General features: G+C 37.1%; 2 protein-coding genes across 3 annotated transcripts; both read right to left on the minus strand.

The window, feature by feature from the left end:
- Positions 1-1,742: 1,742 nt before the first annotated feature.
- LOC308123377 (CD48 antigen-like) lies at positions 1,743-6,112 on the minus strand. Of its 2 annotated transcripts, XM_080485835.1 has the most exons (9): positions 6,014-6,112; positions 4,166-4,462; positions 3,554-3,820; positions 3,312-3,425; positions 3,180-3,195; positions 3,015-3,106; positions 2,869-2,919; positions 2,662-2,724; positions 2,389-2,526 (listed from the first exon to the last, which is right to left on the minus strand). In XM_080485835.1, coding segments are annotated over exons 1-9 (984 nt in total). In that variant the 5' UTR covers positions 6,096-6,112; the 3' UTR covers positions 2,389-2,524. The 2 variants fall into 2 exon arrangements, with proteins under 2 accessions (XP_080341962.1, XP_080341961.1); XM_080485836.1 differs by lacking the exon at positions 3,180-3,195 and having other exon boundaries at positions 1,743-2,526; positions 3,305-3,425.
- Positions 6,113-7,594: 1,482 nt separating this feature from the next.
- On the minus strand, positions 7,595-27,615 carry LOC308123970 (uncharacterized protein). The gene is made up of 30 exons (XM_080486725.1): positions 27,449-27,615; positions 25,741-25,806; positions 25,523-25,558; positions 24,741-25,007; positions 24,366-24,638; positions 23,241-23,537; positions 22,397-22,657; positions 22,041-22,283; positions 21,840-21,953; positions 21,449-21,501; positions 18,326-18,368; positions 16,620-16,685; positions 16,402-16,437; positions 15,620-15,886; positions 15,242-15,517; positions 13,900-14,166; positions 13,525-13,797; positions 13,110-13,376; positions 12,712-12,984; positions 12,096-12,392; positions 11,295-11,555; positions 10,939-11,181; positions 10,741-10,848; positions 10,613-10,628; positions 10,440-10,519; positions 9,977-10,036; positions 9,802-9,873; positions 9,111-9,170; positions 8,313-8,378; positions 7,595-8,219 (listed from the first exon to the last, which is right to left on the minus strand). The coding sequence occupies exons 2-30, from the start codon at positions 25,775-25,777 to the stop codon at positions 8,212-8,214; spliced, it is 4,620 nt and encodes a 1,539-aa protein (XP_080342851.1). The 5' UTR covers positions 25,778-25,806; positions 27,449-27,615; the 3' UTR covers positions 7,595-8,211.
- Positions 27,616-27,712: the final 97 nt, after the last annotated feature.

A 27,712-nucleotide genomic window follows, 5' to 3' on the forward strand; every position in this document is an offset into this window, starting at 1 on the left:
AACCAGAATCAGACATGTATTTATTCCCAGGTATTTTCAACATGTAAAATAAATGAAAACAAGATGAAGGATGTATAGATAAACCCCACTAAGGCCTCGTTCACACTGCAGGGAACAGCGACCCAATTCAGATTTTTAGTCACGGTGACTCATATCCGACCTGTTTTGTGGCCGTGTGAAAGCTCCAATTCTGATTTTTTTTTCACACCAGATCCAGGCCTCGATCATATCTGGCAACACTCACCTGTGTTGCCAGATGTGGCGGGTATCCCCCAATTGGGGAGCCAAATTCTCTTACCTTTCAACTTTGTTTATTTCGTACATTTGTGTGTTCTTTATTACACATATAATAGTTTTATGGTTTTTATTGAGGTGTGTGGGTTTTTACGTTGTTTGAGCTGGAAACAGTGAGTCACAACTGGCAACCTGAGTGCTGACCGGCGTGCCATCCATATTTGCTTCCCTCACCAGCATCTTCTGCACTCTGGGGCCTGAAAACGTCTGGTCCGATCACGTTCGCCCAGCAGTCTGATAGAGGTCGCGATTAAAGTTTAATGTGAACGATCACAAAAAAAAATCTGAATTGAGCATCAAGACCTGCAGTGTGAACGTAGCCTCACTCTTTCATACATTCACATAACATTAACACATATACAGATATAACTATAAGAAACATAGGGATGGAAGCTGTATCATAAACATAGAAATAATTTAAGTGTACAGGCAGATTTACAAGTTACAGGAGGTGGAGGGACATATTTATATGCATATATTTAACTCCCAGAGTGTGATGGAAGGATATTTCATCACTTTATACAGTGAAGAGACACTAATAAGTCATATGACGTGTGACAATCCCTCTAAACTCAACAAAATGACACAGAAAACCCTAATTTCTAGCATAAATAATCATGTAAATTAGTTATATTTCAGTTTGTATTTCCATAAATGACACACACAGATGGTTTTCCATAGCAAATGTTCTATAAAACAAACACACATATGAATATGAATTTATTAAATTAAATCTTAGGGACGTCTACTTTTAAAAGCAATTTTCCTACAAAATGTAAAGTGTACTCATCTGATATTACATAATGTGTAGAGGTACTTCTTAAGTAATTTAATGAATACTAATATTTCATGTTTGTCACCCCTAAAAAGAAAATGTAAATGGTTTCATTAAATCCAGAAAGAAGCAGCATGTGATGACCGTTTTCTCCAGTAGAGGAAACGTACATGCTATTATGACATTAACCGTGTAGAAAAGGGAAGTTCTGCCCGGCCCGTGTATTTGAGACGACATCCAGGCAAGGTCAGAAGAGGAGGAAACTGACAGAAAAGCACAGAACACCATCATGTGGTCACTATGGAAGAGTTTTAGGGCCACTGAAGAAAAAAAAAATTTATGAGGCTAAAAAAAACCAACCTTCGTGGCCTCAGAAAAAGTCGAAAATCAAAGTCGATATTCTTTTTTTTTAACGGAGAGACGTCAATCCATCCCTCATCATTTGCCCGTAGATGTGAATTCACATTAAATCACTTAATTCTGACTATATAGGGTTGCTTACTGCTTATGGACATGTGATTTTACACAGGAATTTTGAGGAAGCAGTCACACCGCTGGCATGTGGATGGACTGACTTTTTTTTCCAGCGCGGAAAAAAAAAATCTCGACTTTGATTTTCGACTCTTTCTGAAACTCTTCCCTAGGTCGCAAATATGAACATGCAGACATGAAACACTTATGAGACTTTTTAGTTTGTAGCTGCGGAATAGTTACAAATGCATGATTCACTACCGTTCCGTCTTTTTTATAATGACTGATCAAGTCAGAAAAAGCTAGAATACATTTTGTTTAAAACAGAGATTCCTGCCTAAATATCCCATCTCTATTTATACATGCAGGATTAAATTCTTCGCCTGAACATACACAATATCAACAAGCAATAACATTTAGACTCCAGAGGAGATGGTCCAGAGGAGATGGTCCTGAGTTGTAATGTTATTGCATTGTTATGTTATTTTCCCACCGCACTAACTCTCAGGTGAATGATTCCCGAGCAAACTTTTGGGCCCAAATCTCTCTGGACAAAGGATTTAACTGCTGCATTGGTTGATCAAATGAAGCCCCCCCCCCCCAGCAACATGAAGCCTCATTTCAGCCTTTTCAAACTGTAGGGCGTGTCTCTCCTGTCCCAAAATAAAAAATAAAATCATTACAGAAAGAATTGATTAAAGGAGATGGCCATTACTTATTTTTCAAAAGACACCTCCCTATTGCTAAAATTGTTCTTAAGTGAAATAGGTACCAGACCAAAAGGATAAAGTTCAGTGTAAAACCAATGAGTACAACTACAGTTGCAGACCATGTTTAAGGGGCAGTTCCTCATTTCGACCTGCTTTATATTACGTCAGTCCGTTTTTTAGATTTTAGTCATAAACTGTTGATCTGTGGACTCTGGTGGTATCCAGCACTGAAGATGAGGCTCCTTGGGACCATGATTGGCTTTTCCTTCCTCCTTCCTAGAAATGAAATTCAATCTTGAATTCTAAATTTGATGCATTTGATTAAAAAAAAAATATATATATATATATTAACAGACTGGTAGATTCTAATACAATTGATAATTTCCTTTATTTTCCATTCTGTGTACTTACATCTCCCATCAGGGTCATCAAGCTGGTGCGGCTTGACATTGCTGTAATCGGAAACTGGCTCACCTGTGATAATGTAGAGATTTATATCAGTACTTTTTAATCAGGTTCCGACTGTTCAGCAGTTCTCTATTTCCAACAACAAGCCCGAAATTCAACCTTCTATGCCATATAAGACTTTATTTTACAGAAAGTGTGTATCGGACTGACCATTCCCAGTGTTTCCGGGGCGTCTTAGGGGTTCATAAAGAGAAGCATCACCTATAATAAGTCATAGAAATTCAAATCAGACACTCCAGCCACCATTTAAAGTCAGGTCAGACGATATACCAAGAGTATTAATTGTAAAAGTGGACCGTGCAGGAGAGAGGAGTACACTTGAGTTTCACTCTGGGTCACTGGTTGGTTTGTCGCAGAGCTTTGATTGACATACAGAGGCTCGGTAAGTCTGAAAATAAAACAAATTATTCAAGAGCATGTGAAAAAAAACCATCAAATTCAGAGATGAGTGGTACACCGACCTGCTACAGCATGGACCTGTAAAACAAATGAAATAGCTCAAACCATACTGTGCAGGAATAGTTATTCACATTGTTTAACACTGAATCTGTCATTAATTTGCATGAGATTGTAAAATTAAAAAAACGACTCACTCTTTATGCATTTGCTGCGCCACAGCAGAAACAGGATGACATTAAGTAAAACTGACCCACAAACCAGCATAATGATGACCCAGACAGTAAAGGAAGCGCTCCCCGACATGGACCCTGCAACAATGGATATTATGCAAAACAAATGGTTTTAAGCCTTTATCAGGATAGTGACCATCTTGGGGAAACTTCTTGTCATTTGAACTAATGTATTTGTATTAAGTAGCTATTCAAAACATATTCACCTGTGAAAGCACCGTCGTTGCACTTTTGGATCACGAATGAGGATTTCTTGTGGAAATAATTTGAGACGGTGCAGATGAATGTGACCTCTCCATCCTGCGGTCGAATGACGTGACGCAGCTTGGAGCCAGTTTGTGTTCGACTCCCCACAGTCCAGTTGTAGGAGACGTCACTAACCGATGTACTGCAGATCAAGGAAACTGTGCAGGATTGAGTCGACGCATCATGAGTGACACTGATGAACACGAGAGGCTCGTTGGTTATGGGCTCTAATGTGGGAACAGGGAGAGAAAAGAGGGACAGGTTTTCTTTAACATCTCTGCTATAAGCAAGCTGAGATCTGCAAGTATACTGTGCACAATGACCCTCCTTTTCCCACAGGAGACAATCAGTAAATGTCACTTGGAAATGGATGCAAAGCATTTATTTAAAATATTGTATGTAAATCACCATAATATATATATATTTTAAATCATAAATCCCTTTACACAGATAAAACAGCAGAGAAATGTGTCGGACACAACAATCGCTCATGTCACCTCATGTTGATTTCCCTAACCCTACATGTAAACCAGTGAATCATTAAAAACACAAAAGATGAACACATTTCTTACCATGAACATGCAGCTTGATCAAGACTGTTGGCCTTTGCTCGTCGTTCACCTCTGAGACAAAAATGTAATCGCCTGAGTCCTGAAGAGTCAGATTTGTTACTATTAAATCATAGTTCGGGGGGTTCAGATCTATTCTGCCCTTGAACTGTTGGTTTTCTTCGTTTATTGCAACTCTGTTGTCTCGTATATATGTCCACTCTGCATGTGTGACACCTTCAGTTGGTAAATTTGATTTAAACTCCACAGTTTCTCCAACTGTTTTATGTATGACATTGTTTTCACCGGAGGCCTCCACACCTGAAAAGCAGAAGCAGATTCAGTTTTAATACTCGGCGATTAAAAGAATAAAAAATAAATAGATTTTCACATGGCACAACTTCTATTTGGTTTTGGTTATTATATCTGAAATATTGGCACAGTCTATACGTAGAGAGAATCAAGAGCCACACTTCTTCTCCACTGCTTTATCCACCTGGTGGTGTGAAGGCAGAAACACCCGAGACACAACATCAGTCCATCACAGAGCAAACACAGAGAGACAGTCAGTCTCACACGCTCATATTCACACCGAGAGCCCATTTAAAGCCACCAATGAGCCTGAATTGCATGTTTATGGACTCTGGGAGGAAAGTGAAGTACCCAAAGTAAAACCCATGCACATAGAGAATATGCAAACCCTTCACAGAAGGAGTGAATGTAAAAAAGAAAATCTACAAAAAAATCTTGAGACCTCCTTCTTGAAGTCCTTGAATGTTTAAATTGTTGATTGTGAAAAAAGAAATTGTATGAATTTCTCCTTCGCTTCAAAAATGTACCACAATGTTTCTGAGGGAAGCTGAAACAAATGGTACGATAAGCAGAGTTGATAAACGTACTCAACTTACCCAAGTAGTGTATTTACTATTTAAGTATATATTAATATATTGCCTTACATATGTTGTATTTGCACTTAACCAACAAAACCGTGTACGCACACAGGCCAGTTCATTAGGTACGTGTTGTTACTATTGATGACTGATTTTCTCTCGTCGAGATTGAAACAAGGGATGAGACAGTTCATATTCAACTTTATTTCAGCAAGGACATTTATTCCAAACAGCAACAGAAGCTCAATTCTCTTATTTGCGACTCAAATAAAGTGTTTTCTAAATAATATTTTGACACTCAGGATGTCAAATCATCTTAGGAGATAAATATTTTACATAAAAACAAGATGAACAGATGATGTTTCATGACAGGAGGTGACAGAAAAAAATATTCATGCTTTATGGTTTTCAGCTACAACACAGATAACATCAGATAACTTACTACTGCTTTTCCTTTAAAGTAAAACCTTCTTAGAATCACTTGTCAACAAATGTAATTTTCAGCTCATTAGTCAACCATTTGGAATTCAACTAAAATCTACTACAAACAGTTTTAAGTTAATGAGTTGAGCTTCATTCTCAGTTCTTGAGACTTAACGGTCTGCTTGACTTTAAAATAGATTTATGTTACTTGTTATCTTCCAGTCATAAGGATAATTCAGCAAAGCAGTGAATGTAAAAAAGAAAATCGACAAAAAAATCTTGAGACCTCCTTCTTGAAGTCCTTGAATGTTTAAATTGTTGATTATGAAAAAAGAAAATGTATGAACTTCTCCTTCGCTTCAAAAATGTAGGAAATGATGACAAACTTTCACAGAACAGCAGAGACTTTTTCGACCGTTCATGAAACCACTGTTAAATCACTCAATACTATATGTATTGTGCTTTATGTCCCAATGGCATCCACAGAGCTGTATTATTGTTAATTTACTGCAACATGTTAGTGTGTCAGTCCAAAGATATACTCAGAAAATGAACCTACCATGATGGACGCAGACCCCAATAAGCAAAACACTGAAGGTGAAGAAGAAGCAGCTCAGACTCCGAAGTCGACCAGCAGCCATCGTCTGTTTCCTCTTCTTGGTCTAACAGCCTGAGCTCTGGAAAAACTAAAGCAGAAAAAAATCAAGTGGGTGGAGAGTGGTAGAGAAAAAGAAGATGATGTGGTGTGAGTGAGCCTGAGATAAAAGTAAACTCTTCACTATGGCTCTCACTCTAGTGCCCTCAAAATGCAAATAACTTAAAAAAAAAGATATTTGCTGGCACATTAAATGATCTTCCAACACATTGTGAAGACATTTATGAGGTGTTACAATGCTCTAAAATATAATAAACACATTATAAATGTTCATAATAGTATATGACAGCTTATTGTGTCCAACCGGCAAAATTCACTTAAAAAAACCAAATTATTGTTTTACAAAGCTCTGAAAGGTTCAGGCTCAGCAGGGCCGGCCAATCCAATATGGCGGCCGGCTCCATGGCAATTTACATTTATATACAGAAAAAATCAAATAGCATTGTGCTTTACCTTTGTCTTTAATTCATTAGAAAACATGTTCACCCAATTTACATGCGTGACAATTTACAAATAAATATCTTAAACAAATACGAATACCCGTACCACAAAATAATTTATTTACTTATTTGTTAGTATAATTTGTATAATTATCAATTGGGCTTTGTTTTACATTTGAATCAATATGAGCTTTTCCATTTTCGGAGTTAATGGTAATAACTTTTTTTTTTTAGTATAATTAAATTTTATCCCGGTTTTGTGGCGCCCCCCGGAGAACAAGGTGCCCTTAGCATTTCCCTACGTTGTCTAATGGACAGGCGCTTCCGAGGCTCAGTATTTCTGTTATAAAGCATCCAGAGGTCTCGGGTCTTCACAACCAAACATGCAGAAGCTGCTTTTTATTTCTATGCGGCAAGTATTTAAACGAAAACCCCATAAACCTGCAGGATGGCTCGAATTCTGGGTTTTGAAAAAAAGATTTCAAGAAGATTCTACTGTTCGCTGCCTTTCAGTAAAAGAGTCACTCTTTTTATTCTGCACTGTAAAGTTGAGTTGGAAATAAATGAGTTGTCACAATAATAATAATAATAATAATATCTGACCATATTTTACCAGCTGGTGATTTTAAAATTCATGTGTGTTGCCTGGATAATGGCACGGCGAAGAGTTTTTAAACCACTATCAACTCTTTTAATCTTGCAGTTTGTGTCTTTACGTTAAAGACAGAAACGCTTTTCGTTCCTCCTCAAAATAAAAGTTCACTTCCTGCTCAGAAAACCACAGCTTGTGCCTTGTATGTGGCCCAAACCACAATGTTTCTGAGGGAAGCTGAAACAAATGGTACGATAAGCAGAGTTGATAAACGTACTCAACTTTACCCAAGTAGTGTATTTACTATTTAAGTATATATTAATATATTGCCTTACATGTGTTGTATTTGCACTTTACCAACAAAACCGTGTACGCACACAGGCCAGTTCATTAGGTACGTGTTGTTACTATTGATGACTGATTTTCTCTCGTAGAGATTGAAACAAGGGATGAGACAGTTCATATTCAACTTTATTTCAGCAAGGACATTTATTCCAAACAGCAACAGAAGCTCAATTCTCTTAGTTGCGACTCAAATAATGTGTTTTCTAAATAATATTTTGACACTCAGGATGTCAAATCATCTCAGGAGATAAATATTTTACATAAAAACAAGATGAACAGATGATGTTTCATGACAGGAGGTGACAGAAAAAAATATTCATGCTTTATGGTTTTCAGCTACAACACAGATAACATCAGATAACTTACTACTGCTTTTCCTTTAAAGTAAAACCTTCTTCGAATCACTTGTCAACAAATGTAATTTTCAGCTCATTAGTCAACCATTTGGAATTCAACTAAAATCTACTACAAACAGTTTTAGGTTAATGTGTTGAGCTTCATTCTCAGTTCTTGAGACTTAACGCTCTGCTTTACTTTAAAATGAATTTATTTTACATGTTATCTTCCAGTCAGAAGGATAATTCAGCAAAGCAGTGAATGTAGAGATGAGAGTCTATCCTCCCTGCTCCACCTTCCTAAGTATTGACATTGTGGCGTCTCTCCATGAATCTGGATGCAGTTTTCTGCTGGTCAGTCATTCTGTTGGTGGTGGAGATGATGTTTCCTCATTGACCTGAAAGAAAAGAAAAAGAAGCAGAGGGTTTGTGCAGATGTGCTTCCTGATACACTTCCTGCTAAACATGCCATTTTATCGTTGCACAATTACCGTGAGTGCTCTCTGCTTTGACTTCTGCATAAACCATTTCTTCAGTGGCTGCAGGAGCGGTCTTTCCTAGAAACAAATATTTGTTACTTTTCTTTTAAAAACAGAAGTTTATTCTTTAACTCATTATTGGACAAGTGATCATCAGGGCTTGTGTGTTCTTTCCAGAGCGAAGCTGTCAGCAGCAAAATGATCCTGTAGGAGCTCCTATAAGGTCTCAGGTCTGGACTGAAGGCCGGGACACACAAGTCAAAGAATTACCCCCGAAAAAGAAAACATTAAAGATCATGTAACCTGGTCACCAGGGTCTCTCGCCTCCTGGTGACCAGGTAACCTGCATATCCTGGTCGGGCAGAGTCCAAACAAGCATTGTAGGAGTCAAACATGGGTGGCTGAAGTCACATGTCAGGAGTTCAACAGGGCTGCAGTCACAGGTGTAAATATAATATGGGAAGACTTTGGAATGAAATAAAATGTGTAACTTTGGTCAACCAGTTTTTTGGGGGTTTTTTTATACCATTTTTTAAGCATATTTCGTCATGTGTACTTAAGTATTTAGATGTCATGAGAACACTGGACTCAGGCAATTCGATATATGCCTGATAAAAATTTGAATAAAGTAGATAGTAGGCAGTGGATAAACAAAAAAGATGTCACTGATATTGCTTTTAGTAAGTTATAGTGATAGTTACTGTACTAATAAATACAATGGATAAATGTAGGTCTCACATTTCACTATTCTTAAGACTAACCTGTTGAAAATATGCTTTACAGATGCAGGTGGATGTAGATGTTACTCACCTTTTCTTCCTTTTGCTTTACTTTTATTGAAGAGTACTTGTGCATAGGTGACATCATCATCTGAACAAAGAAAAGGAATATATACTCATTTGATGTGTTGTACATTTAGTGATAATTCCACCTTTGTTTTCCATAGTTTAGCTATTATTAGATGTTATGAGTCCAGCTTTGGGGACCGGCAGCAGCTGGATTATTGGTCCCCTCAAACAAATGTTGGGGGTTGAACCGGTGTCAGCAATAAATCCTGTGGAGGGGATGTATAAAAATCTTAAACTGCATTGGAAGGTCGATCCCCAAAGGTTTTCTCAATTCTGCTCCGTAATATTATAATTGTTTTATTTTAAGAAAAAATTTATGTTTTTGAGGACCTCTTGCGCCGACTGCTGAATACAATTCAAACATTCCTCGCACACAAGTGTTTCTCCACATCGAACTTGGGGGCTGGACATTGTTGTTATGCTTTCAATAGCAGTGAGGATGATGCGTTGTGGGTGGAGTACTTGGAACTGGAGCATGAGGGCAGCTAAGAACCACTGGCGGCACTTCAAGACTAGAGGAATACCTCAAAACGCTTGCCAGGCACTGTATAGTGGCTGCCTACTGCACTTTACGAATAAGTTTAATGTAGAGAATAAATATCTGTATGTTCAAAAAATAAATAAAAGGTTTGCCGTCTTCTTCTACGACATACCTTTAGATGATTTGACATTCACATCAGAATAAATGGTGGCCTCTTCTGGTTCCTTCTTCTTCTTCTTCTTCACTGTGAGGGTTGAATAAAATTCAGTCATTGAAAGCATCACTGGATAATATATATATTTTTTTTTAATCTGTGGCATGTCCATTTTACAACAACCAATACTCACCATTCTTGACCTTAAAAAGCTCTATTGAAGAATATGTCCCAACACCTGAAATGCAGTTTTCTGTTGAGACATTAATGACTGTTATTGAATCCACATTGGCACTTAGTCATGTACGAGATGCAGTGACATCAACTATGTTATCATAACTTGTGCCATAAAAATTGCATAATGCTTGACCAACCACCATTAGATTTAAAAACCAAAATATGGCAAGCAGGGAAGTTTAATTGACGATGAGGAATCTGCACGAATGAATGGTGGATTACTAAAGGCTCGTGAAATATGTTTTACACCAAATAAATGACAGACAACTTTTACAAGTCCTGAAACAGTTTTCATGGCTCAACGGGCTGTAATGTTACTCCGCTGAAATCAAATTAAATGTTAATAGTAGCGTCACCGTTTCATTGCTTCATAGTGATAAGCATCGACATTGTTGGAAACAGTTTGCATCAATGCTGACCTGAATTGTTTGTGTTGCTTTGATGTTCGAGGTGACTCTCGGTGTGGTCTGTAGTACGACTCTGTTGTGTGCTTCCAGACCTGTTGACACTCAAAATGTTTAAATACACCAGATTCATGAAGAAATTGTAATTTTCTTAAGTTGAAAATAACAAAAGGAAGCGTCATACCAACCTGTTGAAGCATGAGTCTGTGAAAAAAACGTCCACATTGTTCAATGTCTACTTTGACACATGATCCTTATTCATGTGTTGTTTCCTGTGTTCCACCGATTTTTCTCAAATTGAAAACCAAGGTCTTACCTTTTGTTCTTTTGTAGCGACAGAACAGCAGCAGCAGAAAAATAAGCAGTAAAAGTCCACAAATCAACCCAATTGTCCACATCGGGAAAGATGAAGAGCTGGATGCAACTGTAGGGATCAGAAGGTTTTGATAAAACGAATACATTATAACTAGTTCAAGTAATAATCATAATAATAATGAAGGACCAGATTACTAACATTTAACAGCCATCCAGCTTTCTACTGATTCTGTTCCTTTGTACCGACACTTGTAGAAACCTTCGTCTGATTCTGACACTACAGAGATCTTCATCTCTCCTCGAGTGTCATTTTGAACAACTTTGTTATTTTTGTAGAAAAACACATCAGAGGGAACATTTCCTGTCTTCAGTTCACAGTGAAGAGTTACAGACTCTCCCGCAGGTACAGGATACACAGGGCTCACCAGGATGACCTCATCAGCTGTAAAACAAGGTTCAATTCATTCATTCATTAGGTGGTGAGGTGATGATGGGAAATACAGAGTAAACTCACAACGGGCAGATTAAAATATATATTAGAAAAAGACAACTCACACAGTGTAGAGATATTCACTGCATTGCTGAATGCTGTTCCAGACTCACACCAGTACACTGCTTTGCTTGGCCGCTCATTTTTAATATATATTGATCCATTTATTGGGGCTTTGGTAAAATAATTAAACAGAGAGTTATCAGTCTTAAACGTGATCCTCTTCAACTGGGGGGAGTTTCCTTCACATGTCAGTGAGAAAGATTCAGAGGTGAAGTGTTGGACTCTGGCAGGATTCACTGTGAGAGATACTGATGGATGAACGTCTGGAAGAAAAGAAGCCATAATGAAGGGTGGGATTCACACTGTCTCAGCATTGAAATCCAAACTGAATTATTTCTATTTATTTTGAAAATCTAAATTCGAAATATAAAGCTATATCTGAGCACAGGAGCAAATTGTGCAACAACTATTTGATAAACTCCTGCCAGTAAAGCATCAATTAAATTAATTTCAGTTTAATTACACATTTTCAAATTCTCTTTTGCAAAGGTTTAGTTTTATACTCATGAAAAATACCAAAAATATCAAACAAATTGACGGTTGAAATGAAAAACAATGATAAATTGAACAATCAAAATTTAAAAAAAATCTTGAAACATTCCAGTTAATCTGGTAGAAGTGTACAAAATAATTAACAGGTCAGTGTTGTCGATGTGTTTTCTCCTTCGTCCAGGTCAGAGACTTTTTCTCAAAGCTAATTGATTCAGGTCAAACTGTATTATGGATGAATGGTTTTCTGTCTGTTTGTATTTCCTAACGTCTTTAGGTTTGTTTGAATGCTGGAAATAAAAAGACAAACTGACCTGAAGACCAGACATAATTAGGACGACTCTTCTCTGTGTAAAACACTGGATCCCCTCGTCCTGCTGAACATGCATATCCTGCTGTGTGAGTCTGTCCATGAACTGTGAAGTAATTATTTGCCGTCCCATTGCTGGTACCAGGTAGAGGTTCATAGGTGTAGCTAGACTGTGACTCTGGAAGAACTTTGAACCAGTAGAAGCTCCACCCTGCTGACGGAGGTTCAGTGTGACAGATCAGAGTGACTGAAGCTCCAGGAATCAACCATGATGGAGACACAGACAGGACGAGTTCTGGTTCTGTAGGAGAGAGATTATAGTCTGAAATCAAAACTTAATCTGTGTTAGCAATAGATCACATACTTCATTTGTTCTTTGAATGTGTGACAAAACTTCTGTACATTTTCTAACTCAGTGTGTACTTCAGAGTTCTGATTGTTCTGTCATCCATTCATCCATAATACTTCATCAAACCCAGGGTTGGACACACACACACACACACACACACACACACACACACACACACACACACACACACACACACACACACACACACACACACACACACACACACACACACACACACACACACACACACACACACACAGATGTGACTTACTGCTCAATACTCTCAGATTGACGGTGTTGCTCCAAGTTGTTGACTGTTGTTTACTCTTCATTTTGCCTTTACATGTGTAGTCTCCCTGGTGCCGTGAAGAAACAGACTCAATCCTGTAATCCTTGAGATCTGGTGGATTAACTAGTCTGGTGGTTTTCCACTCATACTCCCATCCTGTGTTTCCTCCATCGATGTCACATCTGAGAGTGACTGTCTCTCCTTTGTATAACTGTGGCCAGTCGGGTTGCAGAGTCAGGGTTACCTTGTGTGGTACTGTCCATGTTAGAAAGAACAAAACAAGAACAAGAAACATTCAGACAGATTGATTGAACTTTAGCCAAACTAATTTTACATCATATTAGTATTTTTGAATATGTACTTCAGAAAATCCTACTCACAACTTCCAGTGAAGTCGATCTGATCACTGTATTTTGTGTAGTAAATTGGATCTCCTCTTCCTCCTCTGCACCAGTAACGTGCCTCCTTTGAGACTTCATACTGACTTGAATAGTCATTAGTATCATGTGTGTTCAGGAGTGAGTATTTCTTATCTCTGTACCAGAAGTATTTCCATCCATGTGATTGTTTCACTGAGCAGGTCAGCGTCACTGTGGAGCCTTCAGACATGTTGTATTTACTGGAACTCAGTTCAGCCTCTGGTTTAGCTGTTGAGAATAGTAGTAGAATATTTAATCTATTAAGACAGTTAATCATCAAAGATTTCTTTTATCTTTACGTTACGTTATATTTTGTTATCTCATTGTCTGGCTGCCAATCTAACAAACACTAGAGAAACCAGCAAACATCACTTACGTAACACTGATGGTGTGAAGGCTTCACTCCACGATGTTGAAGAATAAAAGTCATCTCTGGGTCCGGCCATACATGTGTATCCTCCAGTGAGGGACTGAGAAGCAGTGAGTTGTAACGACCTTTCATGTCCTTCTACATTTGACTGGGAATTTATCCATTCATATCGCCAGTCAGTGGCTTCTCCTCCCTGGACCTCACATGTCAGAGTGATCGTCTCACCATTGAATATCTCAGACCAGTTGAGTTGTGGTGTTATGACAGGCTGGTTGGTGACTGTTTCCACCAGTAAACAAAGACAAACAAACATTAGTTTCATCAGTATTTCTAACCTCATCAAGAATACAAATTTATTGACAACAAAAATACTGAACTCACAAGTTATGTAAATGGTGACCTCATCACTGATGTCAGAGTGATAATCTGATGTTTCTCTCACTCCTCTACACCGGTAAAAGCCTCCTTTGGATACCTCGACTGTGTTCTTCAAAACAGTTTCTTCAACTGGTTTATCCTCGGTGGTTGATGTCTTTCTGAAAAACTCAAACTTCCAGCCATCATAGTTTCCCACAGAGCAGGAAAGTCTCACTTTGCCTCCGACTGATATGATTTTGTTTTCTGATGTCAGCGTCGCCTTGGGTTTCTCTGTGGATGTAAAAACAACAGACACATTTAAATAACTCTCCTAAAACCTTCTTTTTTTTCATTTCTTATGTTGATTTAAATTCCAAACCAACTTTGCAACTGATTGTGAATTTATTGAACTGAGACGACACAATTCTTCTCTTTACTTTAAGAAACTGTTGTTATTTGTGTCTATTTTAAATTTCAACATGTAACTTGTGGAGAGTAATGTTGGTTTCAGGTTCAAATCTTTGTATTTGTCATTATGCAGGTTTAACACAGAGCCAATGAAAATATTAGTTCATAAGAATCAAGCTCAAGATATTGTTCATTATCTTTGTTGAATCTGTATTCCCAGTCTGGGTCTACTAATCATGTAAAGCTACATTAATGTTACACACCAATATAAACATTAGAACTGACAATAAAAAAAGCAACGATCAACATGCTCCGAACACATCTCAAACAAAAAGGAAATGAACTTCTGAACACCAAAATCTGAACAGCTCTGCCACTTTATGACCACACACACACACACACACACACACAGGGCTCCTCCTCTTTTCATGGGGAAAAGGTGATCAGCCCCTAACGTGAATCAGTTGCGCTGCCCTTGTCTCTCCTAATAAAGGGTGGAGCCACAGAGTCACAGGAGGTGGAGAAGCACAGGGAAAAGACTTTCACACAAACAGCAACAGACTGGGAGAAACACAGCAGCTAAGCGGCAGAAGAAGTGTGTGTGGTGGGTGTTGTGTGTGTTTGGGGTGTATAATAACAGAATGATGTTTAGTAAACCTGGCTCCTTGTCCCTGCAGTAGCAGGGTCTGCTGCTTCAGCTTAGAATAATTTGGATGGTGAGAAATGTTTAGGAAAAAAAAAAAGTGTGAATATGAATCATCTAATCCCAAATAAGCAAATATATTATGATAAATTAGATTTATCTGTCTTATCATAATTCAAATATTTATTACATCTTTTTGGGTGGACTGGCAGCCCATCAATGTCTTAACACTGTTTACATTACGTTATATTTTGTAATCTCGTTGTCTGGCTGCCAATCTAACAAACACTAGAGAAACCAACAAACATCACTTACGTAACACTGATGGTGTGAAGGCTTCACTCCATGGTGTTGAAGAATAATCATCATCTCTGCGTCTGGCCCTACATGTGTATCCTCCAGTGAGGGACTGAGAAGCAGTGAGTTGTAACGACCTTTCATACCCTTCTGGATATGACAGGGAATTTCTCCATTCATACCACCAGTCAGTGGCTCCTCCTCCTCCCTGGACCTCACATGTCAGAGTGATCTTCTCACCATTGAATATCTCAGACCAGTTGTGTTGTGGTGTTATGACAGGCTGGTTGGTGACTGTTTCCACCAGTAAACAAAGACAAACAAACATTAGTTTCATCAGTATTTCTAACCTCATCAAGAATCCAAATTTATTTACAACAAAAATACTGAACTCACAAGTTATACGAATGGTGACATCATCACTGATGTAAGATTGATAATTTGATGTTTCTCTCACTCCTCTACACCGGTAAATGCCTCCTTTGGATACCTCGACTGTGTTCTTCAAAACAGTTTCTTCAACTGGTTTCTCATCGGTGGTTAATGTCCTTCTGAAAAACTCAAACTTCCAGCCATCATAGTTTCCCACAGAGCAGGAAAGTCTCACTTTGTCTCCGACTGATATGATTTTGTTTCCTGATGTCAGCGTCGCCTTGGGTTTCTCTGTGGATGTAAAAACAACAGACACATTTAAATAACTATCCTAAAACCTGCTTTTTCTTCATTTCTTATGTTGATTTAAATTCTAAACCAATTTTGCAACTGATTGTGAATTTATTGAACTGAGGCGACACAATTCTTCTCTTTACTTTAAGAAACCATGTTGTGATTTGTGTCTATTTCAAATTTCAACATGTAACTGTAATGTTGGTTTCAGATTCAAGTCTTTGTATTTGTCATTATGCAGGTTTAAGACAGAGTCAATGAAAATATTAGTTCATAAGAATCAGTTGAAACCAATCTAAAAGAAAGACCAGACACATAGAGGACCGTTAACAGCAGAAATATAATGGAAAGAAATAAACTATAAACTGTATTTGTTTATTGTCGAGGTCCAGAGTTAAGGGATATGAACAATTACAAAAGAGTCTTTCACTGCACAAACAATAACAATCAAATAAATATCAATAACTAAAAAAACAAAAGCAACATAAAAGACCAGAAAGAAGATGAATCACCTTCAGCAGAGCCTTTCCAGAGGAGGCTACAAAACACTGAAATGAAGATGAAACATGAAGACATTAGAGCTTCAGTAACTTTGACTGGTTGGTGTGTAACATTAACTTGTATCCCAATAATGAGAAAATCCAACAAGTGAAAGAAACTCAGTTCTTCCCACTAAAACCCGCCTGCTTGTCTTTGTGAACTGAAGAGAAGAAGTGTGTGAAATACTCACAGAAAAACCACAGCTCAGAGATTAATCTGCGTCCCATTCTCACGTGCTCTTTTTTCACAGAAAGTCCTTGTGTGAAAAGAGTTAAAGAGCAGTTTTAGAGACAAGAGAGGAACTGTACGTCAACAGAAGGTACTCCTTAATATCGTCCTTTGCCTGGAAGGTTGACCACAGCATTGAAAACATGTGAACAATTTTAATAAGACTTTCATGAGAAGAGCCGTGACTGGTCTGTTTAGCTTTCAGCACAATGACAGAATAATATCTGTCATCTATCTATTCATCATTTTCTATAAAAGCCTTTTCATAAAACTCTGAGATGCGTTTTACAGAATAAATGTTTCATAAAATGTATCAAACTAACTGATAAAACATAGGTAAGAAGTATATATACACTCTACACAAATATATGTAATTACCGGAAGTGATTCAAAGTGCTCTTTTAAAGAATTAAATCAACTCAAGTTTCAAAATTACATAAAAAAACTATTCAGATGGTTTACTGTTGTGACTTCGGAAGAGGAACGCAACAAAGTATTTGTACTTCGTAAATGTACATAAGTCAGTCTTTTTCAGATACCTGTAATTATTTTTCTGATGACGTGAAACCGACTCGTTTAGACGACAAGAGGCCACATGAGGCCGCGTCAAATAAGGACATGAAATCAGGTCGATCGCCACATTAGAGCCCCATAAAAAAAAACTACAATTACTTGCTGAATATTCCATAACTAAATGTTATGTAATGTGGCGATTACCAAACCAACTGTACGTCAACAGAATTCACACTTCATATAAATGGTGTTGCATTTGGACTTTTAAGTTCTTCTTTTTGAGCTTCCTGCTTTTTATCTCAAACCCAACAGCTTCATCTGATTTTTGTGAAAAGAGACGTGACTGGTCTGTTTAACTTTCAGCATAATGACAAAATAATATCTATCATCTATCTATCATCATTATCAATTAAAGCTTTGTCATAAAACTCTGAGATGCTTTTATTTTCTGCCCCGTCAAATAAAGAAAATCAGGTAATTTAACCACATTGGAGCCTCGTGTAAATTCCAATTACTTCTTAGATATTCTAAATTCTACTCCATAAAGTAAAAAAAATAGAAAATTGAATGCCATTTCTCTAAAATAAGCTGCAGTTTCCATGCAAACAAACACCATTTTGGGATAAAAATAGATATAACATTAATGTGTGGCTTCCTCTTTCCTCCCCCATGACAAAAAAAGAAGTTTTAGACGGCCATTGTGTAACAGTAAAGTTTAAAAGACTTATTTTTTACTTTCGTACCTTCTATCAGAAGCTGTATTGTTTTACTTTTATAAAATAAGTGGAATCAGTATTTTCACCACAGTCTTTTCACATCTGTACTTTTAGTTTGATTGATCACTTCCTGCCCTAGAAATGCTCCTCCTGCAGAAAACTGATATTTGACACAAACGCTGTTGCACATTCACATTAAGTCAGAAATACTGGGACTAAATTAAGCTTTTTTCATATTTGAGAACATTAAAAATATTAAGAATTCAATTGTTTTGCCTATAAAGTCAATGACTTTTCCTAAAATAGTCCAGAAAGAATAAAAAAGGTAAATTATTCATACAAACAAAAGTTAATAAAAGCTGACGTGCACAAGGCAAACTAATCCACCCACAATTAATACAATATCAATACTGATAATCAAAGTTATCATCATACTCACTGATATCATTTCTGCTCAGCAGATGTTGCAAATCCACTACACTCTTTCACCAATCTGCAGAAAATATCATCAGAAAAAAATGCTCCTCTTAAAGATCTAATGTCAAACCGAGTCTCTCCACAATGGCGTGTCCGTCAGGCTGCCAAAGCGACGTCTGAATTGTCTTCTGAATCTTGTGGTGAACTTCTGGTTTCATGAATTCACTCACAGGAAGCCAGCAGGTACGAGCCAAAAGAGACACGTTGAACATGAGAGATGAAGTTCAGCGCCCTCTGCCAGCAGCTTCCAGTCACAATAGCTGCACAGTTTCCACTGGTTTGCTGCAGTAATCAGAGTACTTTTCCCACACACCTTGACTTCGCCTGCACTCTTTCATCTGGTAGAAATGATGCAGGTTATTTGATGAGCGGATCATTGTCTCTGATATTTCCTCTCAGTGCAATAAGTTTTAAGAGAAGTCACTGAACACTGAGCTTTATTCAATCATGTTTATTCTGAAATTCTTCACAGAATAAAAGATCTTTTGAATAATTGTAAAGTGAATATAATTAAGTTTCATATCTTTTAAACCTCCAACTTTAAGAACCTGCACTGCTTATTATAGACAGCGCCACCTACCTTAGAAAAAGTACAAATGTACACAAATTACTGTTTTAATAAACTAAGCTAATTATCATGTAAAATATCAATGGAATTATATCTTGTAGTCAGTAGAGCTCAAACTGAATAGTTTAAAAGGCCGGGAAGAGGCGAGAACATTGGAAGAGATAGATTTCTATTTATTAAATAAAATAAATTTAAATTAGGGAAAAATAAAAGATAAACACACACAAACAAAAGTGAATTATCTTGACTCCCACAGCAAAATCTGGGATCTCACCTCTTTAGCGACACAGAGATAAACATTCACATACATGAGTACACATAGCATTGATATATGTAATAAACTACATATTTAACTTATTTACTTTGGCAACATGCATTTTATTTTTTAAAACTTTTTTTCCCCATTCTACTGATATGAATGTAAAACAATCCAACATCGACATCGAGTGTTAGAAATACAAAATGTCTCACCATTACAAAATAATGTGCCAATAAAAATACAAACTTAAGATTTGTTTTTACAGACGCTGTTAAAATATATAAAACTGGTAGTAGGCAGATTTTAAAGAAAAGTTCAAACACAGTTTATTTCTCACAGTCTAGCAGGTTAACAACAGCTCTCCTGCTCAAAGAATGTGTTAAATGTTCAATCAAAGTTCTAAACAAACGTTCATTTGTTTTCTAACGTCAAACTAATAAAACGATTTGACAGAAACAAACAGCAGGGGTGTAAAAGACGTATTGTGGCCCATTGGTGTGGCTGTGAAAGTAGTCTTAGGAAAACTCTTTCAAACCTTCACTTGTTCCTTAAAGAATAAGTATTTGGGTCAATTAAACTGTATATAAAAATTTATATAACTGTAGGTATGACATTGACGTTTTGACGTTTTGAGTGAAATCATCACTTAAAACAGTTTGTTTAAATCCTTCTTTATCTTCTTTGAAAACAGTAAGAGGAGCAGAGACATAAACACTCGACGCCGCGCAGCCTGTCTCCGCCCACCGCTCCGAAACGTCAGAGCGGACGCCATCTTGTGAAGTCTGACCCGTCAGCCTAAACAAGTCTATGTGACAGCGATGTGTTTTCTGAAGAAAACCACGCAAATATACATTTACATGACTGTGAAGAATCATTGCTTTCATTTTTATTTATTAAATAAAAAAAATGTTCATTTATTTATTTATTTAATGGAGCATTCTTATAGAAGGTATTGAGAGGAAATGGAAGAAGTTTGCAAATGGGACACTGGGACTGCTGTACTCTCCTTTTAGAGCAGCAACATGATGGAGTTCATGACAACAATATGCAAAAGCATTTATTTTGTCTTTCCTCAATAAATGTCCAAAAAAGAACATCTGGATGTTGAAGGAAATTAATGTTGATGCTTATAATTCAGATGGCATCAGCTTCCATTAATTTTATTGTGGAACAAATGGAACAAAAATAATTAAAGGAAAAAGTATGTTACATAAAATCAAGATGAACAAATGATGTTCGTGACAGGAGATGATATAAAAACTGAAATCATCTTAATTTCTTTTTTTAAAGTTCATCATTTATTGATAACACATTGGAATAAAATGTACAACAATTGTTTTAATCTCTGGTATGATTTGGAAAAAGGAAGGTTGTAAGAATGATTCAGTAAAAACACTGGTGGCTTGAAAGTTTCCGAATGTTTACAAGGAGCTTTTCTCAGGCAAAATTCAATTATATCTTCATCAGTTTAATGTATTTCATGGAAAATAATATTTATATAACATCCTTAATTTTCTTAAAGGTTGTTGAAATGGCTTTATTTTCACATGAGAGAAGTTATTGATCGAAGCATCATGACATTTACTTTATAAACAGTATTTTACATTACGTTTACATTTGCACAAATGCAGGCTGCAAGTTATTTCATAAAAGTGGGAGGACTGGTTTCTGTAAGTACATAAATAATATCAATTTAATTCTAACATGATTGTTAAAGCTTCTGGTTTTGGTAATAAAAGTTTAATGCAGATAGGATAAAATGTACGACCTTGATTCAGCTGCATCAGTCGCAGAAACTTACGACAGCCTTTCCTTTAAAGTAAAACCTTCATGGAATCACTTGTCAACAAATGTAATTTGCATCTTGTTTGTCAACCATTTGGAAATTCTATGGGAATGTTTTGAGCTTCATTCTCAGAGCTTGAGACTTAACGCTCCGCTTTACTTTAAAATGAATTTATTTTACATGTTATCTTCCAGTCATAAGGAGAATTCAGCAAAGCAGGGATGTAGAGATGAGAGTCTATCCTCCCTGCTCCACCTTCCTAAGTATTGACATTGTGGCGTCTCTCCATGAATCTGGATGCAGTTTTCTGCTGGTCAGTCATTCTGTTGGTGGTGGAGATGAAGTTTCCTCATTGACCTGAAAGAAAAGATAAAGAAGCAGAGGGTTTGTGCAGATGTGCTTCCTGATACACTTCATTTGATGTACACGATAACATCCTGCTAAACATGACATTATATTATTGTATGATTACCTCAGTGATTTCTCCATAAACCGTTTCTGCAGTGGCTGCAGGAGCGGAATTCCCTAGAAACAAATATTGGTTCGATTTCTTTTAAAAACAGCAGTTTAATTTTTTATTACGTTTGTTTAACCCTTTAAAATGAAAGTGATGATATTTCATAACTTCTATCTTGTTTTTCCTGGATTATGGCCTTGTGGCCAAAGGGCTCGTGTCGTCTTGTTCTTTCCAGAGCGAAGCTGTCGGCAGCAAAATGATCCTGTAGGAGCTCTTATAAGGTCCCAGGTCTGGACTGAAGACCAGGACAATGACAGTACAAGGATACTCCCTAAAGGGAAAACACTGAAGACTGTGTCGGGAGGTGAGAGAAAAATCTGAGCCGCATAGGAGAGAAAGGTCTTACCTTTTGACCCTTTGTAGAAACACAACAGCAGCGACAGAACAGTGAGCAGTGAAAGTCCACAAATCCACCGAATGATCATCAGAGGAGATAAAGAGCTTCTAGATCTGGACGCAACTGTTGGGATCAATGAGTTTGGATAAAATGAGTAAATTGCCACTAATAATATTATTGATAATAATAATGAAGGACCAGATTACTAACATTTAACAGCCATCCAGCTTTCTGCTGATTCTGTTTCTTTGTACCGACACTTGTAGAAACCTTCGTCTGATTCTGACACTACAGAGATCTTCATCTCTCCTCGAGTGTCACTTTGAACGACTTTGTTATTTTTGTAGAAAAACACATCAGAGGTAACATTTCCTGTCTTCAGTTCACAGTGAAGAGTTACAGACTCTTCCGCAGGTACAGGATACACAGGGCTCACCAGGATGACCTCATCAGCTGTAAAACAAGGTTCAATTCATTCATTCATTAGGTTGTGAGGTGATGATGGGAAATACAGAGTAAACTCACAACGGGCAGATTAAAATATATATTAGAAAAAGACAACTCACACAGTGTAGAGATATTCACTGCATTGCTGAATGCTGTTCCAGACTCACACCAGTACACTGCTTTGCTTGGCTGCTCATTTTTAATATATATTGATCCATTTATTGTGGCATCAGTAAAATTGTTAAACAGCAAGTTATCAGTCTTAAACGTGATCCTCTTCAACTGGGTGGAGTTTCCTTCACATGTCAGTGAGAGAGATTCAGAGGTGAAGTGTTGGACTCTGGCAGGATTCACTGTGAGAGATACTGATGGATGAACGTCTGGAAGAAAAGAAGACATAATGAAGGGTGGGATTCACACTGTCTCAGCATTGAAATCCAAACTGAATTATTTCTATTTATTTTGAAAATCTAAATTCGAAATATAAAGCTATATCTGAGCACAGGAGGAACTTGTGCAACAACTATTTGATAAACTCCTGCCAGTGAAGCATCAATTAAATAAATTTCAGTTTAATTACACAATTTCAAATTCTCTTTTTCAAAAGTTTAGTTTTATACTCATGAAAAATACCAAAGATATCAAACAAATTGACGGTTGAAATGAAAAACCAAAAACCAATGATAAATTGAACAATCAAAATTTAAAAAAAATCTTGAAACATTCCAGTTAATCTGGTAGAAGTGTACAAAATAATTAACAGTTCAGTGATGTCAATGTGTTTTCTCCTTCGTCCAGGTCAGAGACTTTTTCTCAAAGCTAATTGATTCAGGTCAAACAGACTTAATGGCTTCATCAGTTCATGGTCAAGAATTCACTTTTTATTTTGAGGTTTTCTGTCTGTTTGTATTTCCTAACGTCTTTAGGTTTGTTTGAATGCTGGAAATAAAAAGACAAACTGACCTGAAGACCAGACATAATTAGGACGACTCTTCTCTGTGTAAAACACTGGATCCCCTCGTCCTGCTGAACATGCATATCCTGCTGTGTGAGTCTGTCCATGAACTGTAAAGGAATTATTTGCCGTCCCACTGCTGGTACCAGGTAGAGGTTCATAGGTGTAGCTAGACTGTGACTCTGGAACAACTTTGAACCAGTAGAAGCTCCACCCTACTGACGGAGGTTCAGTGTGACAGATCAGAGTGACTGAAGCTCCAGGAATCAACCATGATGGAGACACAGACAGGACGAGTTCTGGTTCTGTAGGAGAGAGATTATAGTCTGAAATCAAAACTTAATCTGTGTTAGCAATAGATCACATACTTCATTTGTACTTTGAATGTGTGACAAAACTTCTGTACATTTTCTAACTAAGTGTGTACTTCAGAGTTCTGATTGTTCTGTCATCCATTCATCCATAATACTTCATCAAACCCAGGGTTGGACACACACACACACACACACACACACACACACACACACACACACACACACACACACACACACACACACACACACACACACACACACACACACATGGCTCCTCCTCTTTTCATGGGGAAAAGGTGATCAGCCCCTAACGTGAATCAGTTGCGCTGCCCTTGTCTCTCCTAATAAAGGGTGGAGCCACAGAGTCACAGGAGGTGGAGAAGCACAGGGAAAAGACTTTCACACAAACAGCAACAGACTGGGAGAAACACAGCAGCTGAGCGGCAGAAGAAGTGTGTGTGGTGGGTGTTGTGTGTGTTTGGGGTGTATAATAACAGAATGATGTTTAGTAAACCTGGCTCCTTGTCCCTGCAGTAGCAGAGTCTGCTGCTTCAGCTTAGAATAATTTGGATGGTGAAAAATGTTTAGGAAAAAAGAAAAAAAAGTGTGAATATGAATCATCTAATCCCAAATAAGCAAATATATTATGATAAATTAGATTTATCTGTCTTATCATAATTCAAATATTTATTACATCTTTTTGGGTGGACTGGCAGCCCATCAATGTCTTAACACTGTTTACATTACGTTATATTTTGTAATCTCGTTGTCTGGCTGCCAATCTAACAAACACTAGAGAAACCAACAAACATCACTTACGTAACACTGATGGTGTGAAGGCTTCACTCCATGGTGTTGAAGAATAATCATCATCTCTGCGTCTGGCCCTACATGTGTATCCTCCAGTGAGGGACTGAGAAGCAGTGAGTTGTAACGACCTTTCATACCCTTCTGGATATGACAGGGAATTTCTCCATTCATACCACCAGTCAGTGGCTCCTCCTCCCTGGACCTCACATGTCAGAGTGATCTTCTCACCATTGAATATCTCAGACCAGTTGTGTTGTGGTGTTATGACAGGCTGGTTGGTGACTGTTTCCACCAGTAAACAAAGACAAACAAACATTAGTTTCATCAGTATTTCTAACCTCATCAAGAATCCAAATTTATTTACAACAAAAATACTGAACTCACAAGTTATACGAATGGTGACATCATCACTGATGTAAGATTGATAATTTGATGTTTCTCTCACTCCTCTACACCGGTAAATGCCTCCTTTGGATACCTCGACTGTGTTCTTCAAAACAGTTTCTTCAACTGGTTTCTCATCGGTGGTTAATGTCCTTCTGAAAAACTCAAACTTCCAGCCATCATAGTTTCCCACAGAGCAGGAAAGTCTCACTTTGTCTCCGACTGATATGATTTTGTTTCCTGATGTCAGCGTCGCCTTGGGTTTCTCTGTGGATGTAAAAACAACAGACACATTTAAATAACTATCCTAAAACCTGCTTTTTCTTCATTTCTTATGTTGATTTAAATTCTAAACCAATTTTGCAACTGATTGTGAATTTATTGAACTGAGACGACACAATTCTTCTCTTTACTTTAAGAAACCATGTTGTGATTTGTGTCTATTTCAAATTTCAACATGTAACTCTAATGTTGGTTTCAGGTTCAAATCTTTGTATTTGTCATTATGCAGGTTTAAGACAGAGTCAATGAAAATATTAGTTCATAAGAATCAGTTGAAACCAATCTAAAAGAAAGACCAGACACATAGAGGACCGTTAACAGCAGAAATATAATGGAAAGAAATAAACTATAAACTGTATTTGTTTATTGTCGAGGTCCAGAGTTAAGGGATATGAACAATTACAAAAGAGTCTTTCACTGCACAAACAATAACAATCAAATAAATATCAATAACTAAAAAAACAAAAGCAACATAAAAGACCAGAATGAAGATGAATCACCTTCAGCAGAGCCTTTCCAGAGGAGGCTACAAAACACTGAAATGAAGATGAAACATGAAGACATTAGAGCTTCAGTAACTTTGACTGGTTGGTGTGTAACATTAACTTGTATCCCAATAATGAGAAAATCCAACAAGTGAAAGAAACTCAGTTCTTCCCACTAAAACCCGCCTGCTTGTCTTTGTGAACTGAAGAGAAGAAGTGTGTGAAATACTCACAGAAAAACCACAGCTCAGAGATTAATCTGCGTCCCATTCTCACGTTCTCCTTTTTCACAGAAAGTCCTTGTGTGAAAAGAGTTAAAGAGCAGTTTTAGAGACAAGAGAGGAACTGTACGTCAACAGAAGGTACTCCTTAATATCGTCCTTTGCCTGGACGGTTGACCACAGCATTGAAAACATGTGAACAATTTTAATAAGACTTTCATGAGAAGAGCCGTGACTGGTCTGTTTAACTTTCAGCACAATGACAGAATAATATCTGTCATCTATCTATTCATCATTACCTATAAAAAACATTTCATAAAACACTGAGACGCGTTTTACAGAATAAATGTTTCATAAAATGTATCAAACTAACTGATAAAACATAGGTAAGAAGTATATATACACTCTACACAAATATATGTAATTACCGGAAGTGATTCAAAGTACTCTTTTAAAGAATTAAATCAACTCAAAGTTTCAAAATTATAAAAAAAAAAAAAACATTCAGATGGTTTACTGTTGTGACTTCGTAAGAGGAACGCAACAAAGTATTTGTACTTCGTAAATGTACATAAGTCAGTCTTTTTCAGATACCTGTAATTATTTTTCTGATGACGTGAAACCGACTCGTTTAGACGACAAGAGGCCACATGAGGCCGCGTCAAATAAGGACATGAAATCAGGTCGATCGCCACATTAGAGCCCCATAAAAAAAAACTACAATTACTTGCTGAATATTCCATAACTAAATGTTATGTAATGTGGCGATTACCAAACCAACTGTACGTCAACAGAATTCACACTTCATATAAATGGTGTTGCATTTGGACTTTTAAGTTCTTCTTTTTGAGCTTCCTGCTTTTTATCTCAAACCCAAGAGCTTCATCTGATTTTTGTGAAAAGAGACGTGACTGGTCTGTTTAACTTTCAGCATAATGACAGAATAATATCTATCATCTATCTATCATCATTATCAATTAAAGCTTTGTCATAAAACTCTGAGATGCTTTTATTTTCTGCCCCGTCAAATAAAGAAAATCAGGTAATTTAACCACATTGGAGCCTCGTGTAAATTCCAATTACTTCTTAGATATTCTAAATTCTACTCCATAAAGTAAAAAAAATAGAAAATTGAATGCCATTTCTCTAAAATAAGCTGCAGTTTCCATGCAAACAAACACCATTTTAGGATAAAAATAGATATAACAATGTGTGGCTTCCTCTTTCCTCCCCCATGACAAAAAAAGAAGTTTTAGACGGCCATTGTGTAACAGTAAAGTTTAAAAGACTTATTTTTTACTTTCGTACCTTCTATCAGAAGCTATATTGTTTTACTTTTATAAAATAAGTGGAATCAGTATTTTCACCACAGTCTTTTCACATCTGTACTTTTAGTTTGATTGATCATTTCCTGCCCTAGAAATGCTCCTCCTGCACAAAACTGATATTTGACACAAACGCTGTTGCACATTCACATTAAGTCAGAAATACTGGGACTAAATTAAGCTTTTTTCATATTTGAGAACATTAAAAATATTAAGAATTCAATTGTTTTGCCTATAAAGTCAATGACTTTTCCTAAAATAGTCCAGAAAGAATAAAAAAGGTAAATTATTCATACAAACAAAAGTTAATAAAAGCTGACGTGCACAAGGCAAACTAATCCACCCACAATTAATACAATATCAATACTGATAATCAAAGTTATCATCATACTCACTGATATCATTTCTGCTCAGCAGATGTTGCAAATCCACTACACTCTTTCACCAATCTGCAGAAAATATCATCAGAAAAAAATGCTCCTCTTAAAGATCTAATGTGAAACCGAGTCTCTCCACAATGGCGTGTCCGTCAGGCTGCCAAAGCGACGTCTGAATTGTCTTCTGAATCTTGTGGTGAACTTCTGGTTTCATGAATTCACTCACAGGAAGCCAGCAGGTACGAGCCAAAAGAGACACGTTGAACATGAGAGATGAAGTTC

Source organism: Lipophrys pholis (assembly GCF_963383615.2).
Source record: "Lipophrys pholis genome assembly, chromosome: 18".
Classification (NCBI taxonomy): Eukaryota; Metazoa; Chordata; class Actinopteri; order Blenniiformes; family Blenniidae; genus Lipophrys; species Lipophrys pholis.

Bases quoted from the DNA above. Each gene is read 5' to 3' on its own strand.
- LOC308123377 (XM_080485835.1), bottom strand. From the start codon at position 6,095: ATGGCTGCTGGTCGACTTCGGAGTCTGAGCTGCTTCTTCTTCACCTTC. The intron at 3,821-4,165 runs GTAAGAAATGTG...TTCCCACATTAG, and splicing joins GATCAAGCTGCATGTTCATG to AGCCCATAACCAACGAGCCT. The intron at 3,426-3,553 runs GTGAATATGTTT...CCATTGTTGCAG, and splicing joins CAACGACGGTGCTTTCACAG to GGTCCATGTCGGGGAGCGCT.
- LOC308123970 (XM_080486725.1), bottom strand. From the start codon at position 25,777: ATGGGACGCAGATTAATCTCTGAGCTGTGGTTTTTCT. The intron at 16,686-18,325 runs GTGAGTATGATG...TTTTCACACAAG, and splicing joins GCTGAGCAGAAATGATATCA to GACTTTCTGTGAAAAAAGAG. The intron at 9,874-9,976 runs GTGAGTATTGGT...CAACCCTCACAG, and splicing joins GCTTTTTAAGGTCAAGAATG to TGAAGAAGAAGAAGAAGAAG.